We start from the raw sequence: 13935 nt of genomic DNA on the forward strand, positions 1-13935 counted from the left end.
CTAACGTCTCCTGGGCAGGCAGATTCTTGCTAACCTCTCCCGGGCAGGCAGCTTCCTGCCAATCTCTCCTGGGCAGGCAGCTTCCAGCTAACCTCTCCTGGGCAGGCAGCTTCCTGCTAACCTCTCCGGCTTGACTGCACAGGAGAGAACATTATGATGCTGTCTGCACAGGAAAGGACATTATGAGGCTGTCTGCACAGGAGAGGACAATATTTGGCAGCCTGCACAGGAGAGGACAATATAAGGCAGCCTGCACAGGAGAGGACAGTATGAGGCTGTCCGCACAGGAGAGATCATTATAAGGCAGACTGAATAGGAGAGGACATTATAAAGCTGCCTGCACAGGAGAGGACAATATTAGGCAGCCTGCACAGGAGAGGACAATATAGGGCAGCCTGCACAGGAGAGGACATTATGAGGCAGCCTGCACAGGAGAGGACAGTATGAGGCTGTCCGCACAGGAGAGATCATTATGAGGCAGACTGAATAGGAGAGGACATTATGAAGCTGCCTGCACAGGAGAGGGCATTATGAAGCTGCCTGCACAGGAGAGGACAATATTAGGTATCCCGCACAGGAGAGGACAATATTTAGGCACCCTGCACAGGAGAGGACAATATAAGCAGCCTGCACAGGAGAGGACATTATGTGGCAGCCTGCACAGGAAAGGACATTATGAGGCAGCCTGCACAGGAGAGGACATTATGAAGCTGCCTGTACAGAAGAGGACATTATGAGGCAGCCTGCACAGGAGAGGACATTATGAGGCTGCCTGCACAGGAGAGGACATTATGAGGCTGCCTGCACAGGAGAGGACATTATGAGGCAGCCTGCACAGGAGAGGACATTATGAGGCAGCCTGCACAGGAGAGGACATTATGAGGCCGCCTGCACAGGAAAGGACATTATGAGGCAGCCTGCACAGGAGAGGACATTATGAGGTTGCCTGCACAAGAGAGGACATTATGAGGCTGTCCGCACAGGAGAGGACAATATAAGGCAGCCTGCACAGGAGAGGACAATATAAGGCAGCCTGCACAGGAGAGGACAATATAAGGCAGCCTGCACAGGAGAGGACAATATAAGGCAGCCTGCACAGTAGAGGACATTATGAGGTTGCCTGCACAAGAGAGGACATTATGAGGCAGACTGAATAGGAGAGGACATTATGAAGCTGCCTGCACAGGAGAGGGCATTATGAAGCTGCCTGCACAGGAGAGGACAATATTAGGTATCCCGCACAGGAGAGGACAATATTTAGGCACCCTGCACAGGAGAGGACAATATAAGCAGCCTGCACAGGAGAGGACATTATGTGGCAGCCTGCACAGGAAAGGACATTATGAGGCAGCCTGCACAGGAGAGGACATTATGAAGCTGCCTGTACAGAAGAGGACATTATGAGGCAGCCTGCACAGGAGAGGACATTATGAGGCTGCCTGCACAGGAGAGGACATTATGAGGCTGCCTGCACAGGAGAGGACATTATGAGGCAGCCTGCACAGGAGAGGACATTATGAGGCAGCCTGCACAGGAGAGGACATTATGAGGCCGCCTGCACAGGAAAGGACATTATGAGGCAGCCTGCACAGGAGAGGACATTATGAGGTTGCCTGCACAAGAGAGGACATTATGAGGCTGTCCGCACAGGAGAGGACAATATAAGGCAGCCTGCACAGGAGAGGACAATATAAGGCAGCCTGCACAGGAGAGGACAATATAAGGCAGCCTGCACAGGAGAGGACAATATAAGGCAGCCTGCACAGTAGAGGACATTATGAGGTTGCCTGCACAAGAGAGGACATTATGAGGCTGTCCGCACAGGAGAGGACAATATAAGGCAGCCTGCACAGGAGAGGACATTATGAGGCAGCCTGCACAGTAGAGAACATTATGAGGTTGCCCGCACAGGAGAGGACATTATGAGGCAGCCTGCACAGGACAGGACAATATTAGGCAGCCTGTACAGGAGAGGACATTATGAGGCAGCCTGCACAGGAGAGGACAATATGAGGCAGCCTGCACAGGAGAGGACATTATGAGGTTGCCTGCACAGGAGAGGACATTATGAGGCAGCCTGCAAAGGAGAGGACATTATGAGACAGCCTGCACAGGAAAGAACATTATGAGGTTGCCCGCACAGGAGAAGACAATATGAGGCAGTCTGTGCCATATGAGGCTGTCCATCGAGAACAGGCTTAGGATACATCCTGCACACACAGCCAATAAATCAGGCAGGGGAACATCTGCCATGAAACATGAAACATTCACCAGAACATACACAACATTACTTTGCGTGCCCGTCACTGAAACTTGCAGGAACTTTTAAAATTGTTGTTAGCTAGATCAAGATACAGACATTATGTAAAATACATTTTACAACAGTTCCCTTATTTTAGATTATGGCAACAATTACACAGGAAATATTTTTCTCATACATTGAGTCTCACCATAAATACAAGTTACAAATCATTGAAGTTAGGTCCCCCACAGTTCGCTGAAGCTGCCGTGCGTGAGAATCTCATTGTATCAGCCTCCAGAACAGGACGGAGCTTCCCCAGCTCATCTTTTACTCTCAAGAAAGCACAAAATACCTAAAATGGCATTAATAAGTAGTAATTACCTCTGTGTAGTGAGAGTCCGCACTACTGTTGACAGCAGCTGCCCGTCCTTTGCTGAAACTTGCATGACATACTGTGGCTGTCCATTCACAAGACTGCTACAATCTTCGACTGTCTTTCCAGAGGGAGCGGAGCTCGTGCAGTCTGGTAGGACCTCAGGCAGGTGACTGCAGCGGCTTGTTGTCATAGTGACAGACAGCAATTATAGTGCTAATAGCTTCCGTATACGTACTGGATTTCCATCTGTAAAAAAAGAAAATACACCTGTAAATGTCTCAGATGGTAACAATTTGGCACGTGGAGAGCGTTTTAGTAACCAGGCCTTGGTTGTCCTATCCAGGACGTAAACAATAATATTAAGGCCTAGTTTACACACAAACATGTGTTGCCTGAGAGAGATAAAAACAAAACATGCAGAATGCACAACACACACCAGCAATAAACGATGACCATTGTCTCGGGAGAGGTGAAGAGGAAGCTGAGGCGTCACATACAGGAATCGCTGCACAGATGTTCGGTGGACGAGAAAAATAAAAGTGACGGTTTAAAAAACAAGCAAATCACAGGAAAACAGACTTATTAACCCTTCTTATGCAGGAACCGACATGGCCCCCGCAGGCCCGCTCCTGTCAGCTGCAGCCACAGTAATGAACGCTCTGGTGAGGCAGCGAGTGCCGGCCTTCGGGATAATCCGGAGCATTTCCTAGTGCAACCTAGGCCTAATTTCAATTCATGTCACACACAGGTGACTGGAAACTCTACTTACGGCTGTAAAAAATCAGTTTTCCACACGCCAGGGGCTGTGAGACTGCCTGACCATTAAAAGAACTAAATGAATGTAAAAAGGCTTAATGAATCTGCCTCACTTAACGTCAATTTGTGCTCTCTTTACATCAATTACCGCTGTCTGTCACAGGCTGGAGCACACTCAAATTTTGCATAGAATTAATTTTGATTATTTTTTAGGCTTCATGCACCAGTGTGTAATGCGGCTGTAATACTGCACAGTACAGGAGCGCACTGCGGCCCACAGTCCGGATGCATTGCTCTGTGGTTGAAACCCACTTAAGTCTCAGTACGACGTCAGTTCTAGCCGGTTATAGGATGTTTCGCCCCCAGCAGTTTGCCCCGGGTACATTTCGGCCATGCACATTTCGTCCCCAGCATTTGGCCCCCAGGATGATATTTACCTGTCTCAGCTGCAGCTCCTTGGGTCATGGAGTGCAGTCTAACGACTGAAGCACTCTGTACAGTACTTTTGTGACATGTGGATTGATAACGGACGGGAATTCATGAACCACAAGGACAAACTGGCGAAACATTCAAACACAAAATTCTGGGGGCAAAACAGGGTACAAGGGGGAAATGTACCGGGGGGCGAACTGCTGGAGGCGAACTGCTGGGGGCCAACTGCTGGGGGCCAACTGCTGGGGGCGAAACATCCAAATCCCGTTCTAGCCATACCTATTATAGTCTATGGGGCTGTTCGTATATCTGTGTATTTTTACAGACTGGTTGGTGTACTCCAAATCACGAAGTCAGATCTGATTTCGATCCAAATAATTCATATAACTCGCTAATACAAGTCTATGAAAAAAATCAGACTGCACTCAGATGCCATATTTGCTCCATCACTGTGCTGTTCATTTTTCATGGACAGTTTGTTATGTGAAGCTTAAGATATCTCCATTATCTTTTTTACAAGAAAATATGATAATGAAAACGTACTCACTGACCAAAATCTGATCAAAAACGTTAATTAAACTCAGACTATTTTTTTGCGATAGAGAAAAATCACTTAAGTCTCAATGAGGCCTTACATGCACCCAATGGCAGACTAGAATCTGTAAATATTTTGGACAGTACATGGCCCCCAATGTTGTATGGTGCCATAGTTTTTCTACATGATCTCTAAATAATAAAAAAAATGAATACATATACAAATGAATAAAAAGCTATTTAAAATCGTAAAATGTTATATTTTTGCTATATAGTTTTTTTACAGTGGGACTTATTTCAGATCTGACATTGTCCAAATTCTGTGGTGGACTTTGACAGGCAAACTAATGATATGTGATTCTGGCAGCTGGTAAATGTTCTTGTACTCTGGTGTGGAGTGGGCTCTGGATATTTAGAAAAGTAAAATTGAGCACTGTTGTGCAGCTGTGTATGTAGACACCAGATTTTAAATGTACTAAGTCACTTTACAATGTCTTCTATATTCCTGGAAAACTCAATTAAAGAAGCGCTCCTCCTATCAAAATTTTTATTCTCTTAATATATTGCAGTATTCATATTATATAGCACTGTGTCCTTACAATTGCTCATTTTGCCTGTCTAACCAGCTTACTACGGTATTCTCTATTCCATTAGGTCTCTGACATCACATGATTAAAAACTGACTAGCTGAATCCTTCTAAGCTCTGTGTAAAAACAGGAGGTCAATTTTCCCTGTGTGAGTCATAAATCATTGCAAAAGTTCCTGGCAGGAGGGAGGAAAGAGCAACTGGGTCAGGAGTTGAAGATGGGAATGATAAATGCAGGGACAAGAGACTTTCTGTTTCTACATAGAGCAGAGAAAAGAGAATAATGTATTGGGTAGAAAGGCAAAATGGAGCAATTGTAAGTATACAGTGGTATATAATATTATGACTGCAATATATTAAGAGGATAAAAACTTTAATGGTAGGGCTTCTTTAAATGGGTTATTTGGTGAAAGAAGTCACATTTCCACAGGATAGGTGATAGCTTATTGATAAGGGGAATCTGACCTTACGGCAGTGCACAAGCTCGACCACAACTCTGTTCATTCCCTATCCGATTGCTAAGTACTGCACTTGGCTTTTTGAAGAGGCCCACAGAGAAGGAATTGAGGGTCTTGGGCACTGCCACTCCATACTAACAGTGATAATGGTTAGCACGGCACTGGTTAAGGAATGTGCCACTGACTGTGGTGCCCTCCTTTTCCCTCCCCCCAGCTTTCCTTGTGGTCACCTCTCCTCCCCCCCTTGCTATGTTATTTGGTATGGTACGGTTCGTTTGACCAATGGTAGCCTGTTGGGCTGGTTCCCCGCCCCGAAACTCCTCCTTCACCTGATATAGGTCAGGGTAATAGCCTGGTTCCTCCTCTTCCCTTTTGGGTCCCGGAGTTGCTCGTCGTACGCACTTTCTGGCGAAGAGCGAGATGGCTGATCCGCTGCTGGAGATGCTGCGTGTCAGGGTGTCACAGGAGGGTGAGCAGTGGGTGCAGGCTCTGATTTCAGGGCTTCGTGCTCACACACCATCTCCTTCTGCCGCAGTTTTGGGTGGCTGGTGGTCCGCAAGGCGTACCCGCCCCCCTGCCCGGCTTAGCCCCAGTCCCATCCGCAATCCCTTACCCACGGTTAATTCATTGCTCGAGCGGCCTCAGGACCGCCGAGCGGACATGGTGGCTCCACCCACTTCTGGGTCGGCTGCGGTAGCTCCGCCCACTTCTGGTTTCGCCGTAGCTCCGCTCATGGCGCCGCCGCACAGGCTGGAGCCTGTCACGGCTGTAATCTCCTCGTGCCTTGCCGGCCACTCTCGGTCGCGCCGGATGGAGCGCCGGGAGGTGCGGTCTGCTGTAGAGTCCGCACTCTCTGCATCTCTGGCTGACCGGCCACCGCTGGAGCGGTCAGGTAGAGAGGGGGGTGAAGCCCCGCCCCCTTCCAGCCTCAGCTCCCCCCTGCATCCCAGAGCTGGCGGTGTTTTTGGTGCCAGCTCTACAGTGCCGTTAGGGCATTTATTAGAACAGATGGGGTCTAGAGGCAGCACTGCGTCATCTGTGGATGACACCTCCGACTCTAGGCCGGATAAAGTACAGCAGGACACTGTAGGATCACGTATGCCGGCAGCTACTGTCCCCAGCATGTCTGATGCTGGCAGGAATGACGCTGTGGTTGCTGTAACTCCTGCAGTGCCACAAGGTTTATCCTCTCCTTTGCCCTTGGATCCAAATAGGGTCGTGGAGCCATATAGCCATAGACGCCAGGGTTCCAGTTCCTCCTCTTCAGAGTCACCTCGCCATTATAGTCGGCGCCGACACCGCTCCTCACACCGATGCAGCAGGCGTTCCTCGCATGCTCGTCGGAGGTCCAGATCTCACAGGAGGGGTCATAGGTCTCGGTCCTCAAGATGGTGCTCTCCGTCATCATCGGAGTGTATGAGCACATCGGCGAGTCCCGACTACCGGCATCGTTCTCGGGGCGAGAGACGAGAGCCAAAAACAGCAGCCAGGGCGTCAAGTCTGGCGGAACCTGTGGAGTCATCACCCACCTATCTGTTGATCCAGGTGCTGGAGTTCCTCCTTCAGTCAGAGTCCCTCCTCCTGCGGCAGGTATGGGTGAGTGCAATTTTTCTATTGCAGGGAGCGATAGTAATTCGGATTTCTTGTCTGCCTTGAGAGGTTTAATTGTTCAATACTCAGTACCAAGGGGTGTTCAGCATGTAAATCCAAGTAATCTAGAAAAGAAGAGCGATAGACGGCTAGCGGGTATATTTAATGATTGCCTTTATTGTGGTATTAACCCTCTAGGGTCTCATTTGGATATTGAGACTAGAGAAAAAATATGGTATAACAAATATGTAGATATCTGGTCCTTAATATCGGTGGATCAGCATACGGTGGACAAGGAGAGGAGAGTGAATTACAGACCTTTTGACAGGAGCAGACAAAAGGTTGCCAAGACGATGAACAATTGGTTACAAGCTTTCTCGGTTTTGGGTTGCGTCATGGGCCAGCGGCATCCGGAAGAATGTTCTGAGTTATTCATTTATCAGGACATGATTTACTCATCGTACAAGGCTCATGGCGGGTCTGCCTGGTGGCGCTACGATGAGGAATTCCGGAGGCGGCTGGCTCTACAGCCGGAAATCGGGTTGGGGGTGAAGGCTATCGAGGTATGGATTAGATTAATGTTATCACAGAAACAGCCCCCCTTTCTATCAGCGGCCACTAGCCAATCCTCAGCAACAGCAGGTCATAGCTCAGTGGTCATGCGGAGACCAGGAGCCTGCTGGCTATTCAACGAGGGACATTGCAGTTTCTTTGGATTGTGTAAATATAAGCATGAATGCTCTGCCTGCGGTGGTGCCCACCCCGCATCCCGCTGCCCCTGACCCATGGGAAAATTACCAGCCAAGCCCTCTGGCAATGAAAGTAGGGAACCCAAGGACCCCGGTGAGCGTAGCCACGATGGGCCCTTGGTTAGACCGATATCCTAACAAAGTAGCGGCGGGCCAACTTCGTTTTGGTTTTTCGTACGGGTTTTTTATTCCGTTCAAATTTCACAGTTTTCCCTCTTTTGTACCCAATTTGAAGTTGGCCCGTGACAACCCTGAAGTTCTGCGGGAAAAGATTGGAAAAGAAGTGAGGTTAGGGCGAATTGCGGGCCCGTTCACATCCCCTCCATTTTGGAACTTTAGAGTCTCCCCATTGGGATTAGTTCCGTAAAAGGACCCGGGTTCATTTTGTCTTATCCACCATCTATCCTACCCTAAGGGTGAATCTGTGAATGATGGAATTTCAGAGGAGGACGCATCGATTTCTTACGTCTCCTTTGACAGGGCGGTTGCTATAGTTCGCCAGGCTGGTGCATTCCTGACGAAGTCAGATATCGTATCCGCCTTCCGTCTTTTACCGGTCCATCCAGACTGTTTCCACCTTTTGGGCTGTCGAGTGGAGGATGGTTTTTATTACGACATGTGCCTTCTGATGGGTTGTTCTATATCGTGCTATTACTTTGAGTTCTTCAGTTCTTTCTTTGAGTGCGTGGTTAGATCGGGCACCGGGGTTAGATCTGTCACACACTACTTGGACGATTTTTTGTTTGTAGGTCCAAAAGATTCTGATGTTTGTTCACGGTTGTTAGAATTTTTCAAGGATATAGCGTTTCAGTTTGGTGTCCCATTGTCAGAAGAAAAGACAATTGGTCCAGTGACGACTCTGTCCTTTTTGGGTATTGAAATCGATACTGTCAGCATGGTTTATCGATTGCTGGGGGAGAAGGAGGAGAAGCTTTTGAACATGATTGAAGTCTTTTGTACTGTCAAAAAGATCACCTTGCATCAGATGCAATCGCTACTTGGATTGTTGGTTTTTGCCTGTAGGGCCATGCCGGCAGGTAGGGTTTTTTCAAGACGTTTATCACTAGCTACAAGAGGGGCTACCCTTCCCAGCCATAAAATTCGTTTGACAAAAAATTTCTGGCTGATTTGGAAATTTGGAAAAGATTTTTGATTTCTTTCAATGGCCACACGTGTTTCATGTCTTCTGAGATTTCAACCCCGGAGTTGAGATTGTTTTCTGATGTGGCTGGATCGGCTGGTTTTGGGGTTATATTTGGTGATCAGTGGTGTGCAGCTGCGTGGCCGGATTCGTGGAGAGAAGTCGGGCTGTGCAAAAATATGGCGCTGTTGGAGCTGTTCCCCATCGTGGTAGCCGTCAAAATATGGGGCACTCAATTTGCTAATAAAAAAATATGTTTTTTGTGTGACAACCTCAGTGTGGTGCACTGTGTAAACCACCTGTCTTCTTCCTCTCTTCCGGTCCTTGGTTTGCTACGTCATTTTGTTCTTCGATGTTTGGAAAAGAACATCTGGTTTAGGGCTCGCCATGTCCCGGGAATTGATAATGGTGTTGCTGCTGCTTTGTCACGCTTTAATTGGCAGGTTTTCAGGCGGCTTCTGCCCAGTGCTCAACCGGAAGGTTCCCCTTGCCGCTCGCTGCTATGGGACATAGTTGCCAACAGCTGATGCTGTTGGTCCGTTCGTCAGTGGTATCATCTACTTGGCAGTCTCACGGTAAGTCTTGGGCTGAGTGGTGCACTTTGATAAATGGGAGACCGGTTCATGTTTGCTAGCAGGCCAGACTGGAGGTAACAGTTGATTTTGTAACTTATTGTTTAACTCTGGAATTTCGGGTTTCTCGGCCCAGCAACGCCTTTCAGGCCTAGCCTTTTATTTCCAATTGCTTGACTGGCAGGACGTCACGAAGGCCTTCATAATCAGACAGGCCTTAAAAGGGTGGAAGAGATCCCAACCTAGTAAAGAAAGCAGACGTCCCATCTCTATTTATTGAGCAAAATTATTTCCTTTACCGCAGTTACTTGCTCGTCGCAATTCGAAGCTGCTCTTTTTTCAGTTGCGTATGTCATTTTGTATTTTGGGGCCTTACGCATTAGTGAATTGGTCCCTAAATCAAAATTTAGGTCAGATAAGGGTCTACTTTTTGAGGATGTGATAGTGGTAGAAGATGCAATACGTATCCGTATTCGCAGGTCCAAAACAGACCTTTCAGGCAGGGGGGCTTGGATTCTCCTGAATTCAGTTCCAGGTCCCATTTGTCCAGTTAAGCTGGTTGTTAATTATTTACATTTTAGACATAGCGGGCAATTTTTTCTTGCTCATGCTGATGGTTCCCCGTTGACAAAATTTCAATTACAATAGATTTTTCGGAAATGCCTACTGGCTTCTGGTGTTCACCCTGGCGAATATGGGACCCATTCGTTTCGTATAGGGGTCGCTACCGAGGCGGCAAGGGCGGGGGTGCCAGAGGCCGATGTGCAAAGATTAGGACGGTGGCGTTCCGCTTGCTATGCCAGGTATATTAGACCTGATTTACTGATATGATTACTTTCCTTTCTATTCCAGGGTCCACCAGGCCAACGGTGTGGCTGCTAGGACATTCATACATTTTCTGGGTGGCTCAGAGAGCAGAATGTAGTTCCTGGAGGAAGGAATCCGGGTTTTCAGGGTTTGGATGTTAATTGGAGAAGCATCAGGGGTTTAAAATGGCCTCAAGTTCTTCAGGAAGTGGTGGATATTGGCTGGGACAGTGCAGGTCCAGTTATCTTAGTCCTACATGCGGGTGGTTCAAAAGGACCATACTCCAACAGGATCAGAACCAGGATCGACACAGCAGGAAATATTTAAAATATATATTTATTTATTCAGTGACAAGATAAAAACCTTAAAATCTACAGACATAATATTATATATTAGAATATTATGTCTGTAGATTTTAAGGTTTTTATCTTGTCACTGAATAAATAAATATATATTTTAAATATTTCCTGCTGTGTCGATCCTGGTTCTGATCCTGTTGGAGTATGGTCCTTTTGAATCATCTCTAGTGGTTACACTATTACTTGCACATGTGGTGACCTCCTGGTATTTATTCTTACACATATAAAAAAAATATTTTTATACTTTTTATGGGTGAAAAGGTCCCTCTATAATACTAGGGTGTTGCTTCTGTGTTTTATTAACTACATGCGGGTGGGAATGACTTATGTTCTCATAAAGTTGCCTAGTTATTAACGATTATGAGTACGGACTTAGAACGTTTCTCTAGTTTTTTCCCGGAACTCAGCTTAGCATGGTCAGAGACAGTTCCCAGAGCTGTGGGGCAGGGCGCCCGGGACGGGGCGGCAGTGGAGCGTACTAGGCACACTGTAAATGCGCGCATGGCCAAGTTCGTGCGGTGTAAGTTTGGTGTGGTAGTGAGGCACCGGCAGCTAGAAGGGGATAATTCTGCCCTTTTGAGACAGGACGGTGTACACCTCAATGATATTGGTTTAGATATCGTACTGTCGGGTATTCAGGATGGTATAGAGCGAGCATTGTACTTGAAGGGTGGGGGTCGGAGTCCTGTTTAGTGTTAAACAGGATCCTCCGTGGTGTTTTGCAATAAAGGAAGCACTGGAATACTGTGGCTATGTAGGCTGTCTTGCCTGCAGAATTGCAGGGCATTTGCTACTGGTCTTTTGTAAAGTTTTAAGTGCTTCAGTTTATTATTATTGTTAAATATGTTACGCAAAATTAAAGCTGTGACCGACTTCACCCATCAGCTATTTGCATTTGTCTGGTTATTTATTGGGATGGTCTTTGGGGTGGTTTGGGGTGAGGGGATTCCCAGGGTTGGTGGGGCGTTTTGGTTTGGAGGGGTCGCCACAGTCTGGTTGTCACGGCACTGGTTAAGGAACTTGCCACTGACTGCGGTGCCCTCCTTTTCCCTCCCCCCAGCTTTCCTTGTGGTCCCTTCTCCTTCCCCCCCTGTTATGTTATTTGGTATGGTCCGGTTCGTTTGACCAATGGTAGCCTGTTGGGCTGGTTCCCCGCCCCAAAACCCCTCCTTCACCTAATATAGGTCAGGGTAAAGTAACAGCGGCGTTTTGCAATAAAGGAAGCACTGGAATACTGCGGCTATGTAGGCTGACTTACCTTCAGATATGCAAGGCATTTGCTACTGGTCTTTCGTAAAGTTTTAAGTGCTTCAGTCTTTTATTATTGTTAAATTGGTTACGCAAAATTAAAGCTGTGACCGACTTCACCCATCAGCCATTTGTGTTTGTCTGGTTATTTAGTGGGATGGTCTTTGGGGTGGTTTGGGAGAGAGGATTCCCAGGGTTGGTGGGGTGTGTTGGTTTGGAGGGGTCGCCGCAGTCAAGTACCCCATTCTGCCAGTCAGTAAATAAGTGCATCAAGCGGCAGCGACTTGATGAATTTGGTGCCTGGATTTAACGCTTTTTTATGTACAATATTATGTAAACTGGCATAATTGCATTGAAAAGTATGTGCCATGTTGAAGGCTATGTATGTCCATACGTAGCGCTTGAAGTTTATCATCTGAGTTCTGGTACACCTAAATGTTCTGTAAGGAGTCTGTCTGCGGTTAAATGGGATCTCAGTGGGAGTCTGCAACTCTGTTCAAGTTGGATTTGATATAGGTCACAGAGAGTGGAGAACGCATCTTTTGATGTCTTACAACTTGGAAAAAGAAATTCACATATTCATGTATCGTGGACTATTGAGTTTATCTATAACATGGGCAGGATAAAATCACGGTCATGCATTGGATTGATGGTATGGTAGTTATTAGTTTGCACACTCAGCTGATCATCTGCTTGAAAAGCGTAAACCAAAAGGGGTAATGAAATATAAAATCAGTGTATCAGGGAATTCCAAACTATGTCATACGTGCGGAGAAGCACTCATCATTAATAATAATGCATGAAGCCGCTGCTTGACTGCTGGGTGAGCTAGCACATTGTTGGCAGTGGAAGCATCAGGTTCCTATTACATTATGGCAGATAGAGATTGAAAATGAATGAATGCTTTTTCTATTTTGTGGTTTATTAGGAAATAATTTAATATGATTGATCCATTTATAGAGCAAAGTCATAGGATCGTAATTGGGATTGCATAACTGGGGCCGAGATGGCAGTTCTCTATTGGTCACTCCAAGATGATGCCATTCGGATAGCTTAGTAGACTACCAATGATGTAATAGTGATGATGCAATAATTATGATGCAATCTTCCTTTAAACTTGCACCAAATGCTTTAAAAAATACCCACTCCCATATCTTGAAAATTAGAACTAATTAGCAAATTTCAGAATCATTTTCGCTTTCAGCAACCCAAATTAGTTAAGTCCACCTATTTCTATGACTAAACTAATTTGACTGTAGACAAGTGTAATGAATTAACCCCCTTCACGCCATGGCTATTTTCCTTTTTTTTTAGTTTTCAATTTTTCCTTCCCTTCTTCCCAGAGCCATAATTCGTAGTGTTTCCATTTTTGGGGGGCTTATTTTTTACACCCTGAGCTGATGTTTTTATTGATACCATACTGGGGTACATACGATGTTTTAATCTCCTGTTATTGCATTTTATTGCAATGTCGCGGCAGACAAAAGAATGCAATTCTGGAGTTTAGATTTTTTTTCTTGTTACGCCGTTTACCGATTGGACAAATGTATTTTATATCTTGATAGATCTGACATTTCTGAGCACAGAGATGTCAAATATTTGCATGTTTTAACTGTTTTATTTTCAACGGGGAAAAAGGTGGGCGATATAAACTTTTGTGGTTTTGTATTATTTTCATATTTTTTTTAACTTTTCACTGTAACAATCCCTTTGCAGACTTGAAGCTGTGATTGTCTGATCGCCTGTGCTATACACAGTAGAGCTTCAGCACTGCTATGTATAACAGAAATCATGTGGGGCCATGAGCTGGTGTTCACAGGATTATCGTAATAACAGGCATGGGGGTCTTCTGCACACCCCTGCTGTCATGACAACCATTGGTGCCCCGAAATCACGTGACCGGGCACCGATGGTCTGCTGGAATGACGCGCTTCTGACCGACGTGTGTTAAATCCTGCTGACAGTGATTGACAGCGGGTTTTAACTGGTTAACAGCCGCAGGTGGAGCTTCGATCCACACAAAGCTGTTAAAGGCACATGAAAGCTGATTTAGGTGTGGGCTCAGGGACATAAATATACATCAT

At 46.3% G+C, this 13935-nt stretch overlaps 1 protein-coding gene across 4 annotated transcripts in view; it reads right to left on the reverse strand.

Annotated features, from left to right (window-relative positions):
- The window catches only part of MARCHF3 (membrane associated ring-CH-type finger 3), a 304581-nt gene that overhangs the window by 142775 nt on the left and 147871 nt on the right, over positions 1 to 13935 (reverse strand). For 3 of the 4 annotated variants that reach the window (XM_077291251.1, XM_077291268.1, XM_077291278.1), the window contains exon 2: positions 2624 to 2864. In XM_077291251.1, the coding sequence (XP_077147366.1) occupies positions 2624 to 2808 (185 nt within the window). In that variant the 5' untranslated portion in view covers positions 2809 to 2864. Of the gene's footprint in view, positions 1 to 2623; positions 2865 to 3054; positions 3203 to 13935 lie in introns of those variants that run through there. The other variant, XM_077291261.1, reaches the window with a different exon arrangement.

The sequence above is a fragment of the Ranitomeya variabilis genome, chromosome 1, assembly GCF_051348905.1.
Source record: "Ranitomeya variabilis isolate aRanVar5 chromosome 1, aRanVar5.hap1, whole genome shotgun sequence".
Classification (NCBI taxonomy): Eukaryota; Metazoa; Chordata; class Amphibia; order Anura; family Dendrobatidae; genus Ranitomeya; species Ranitomeya variabilis.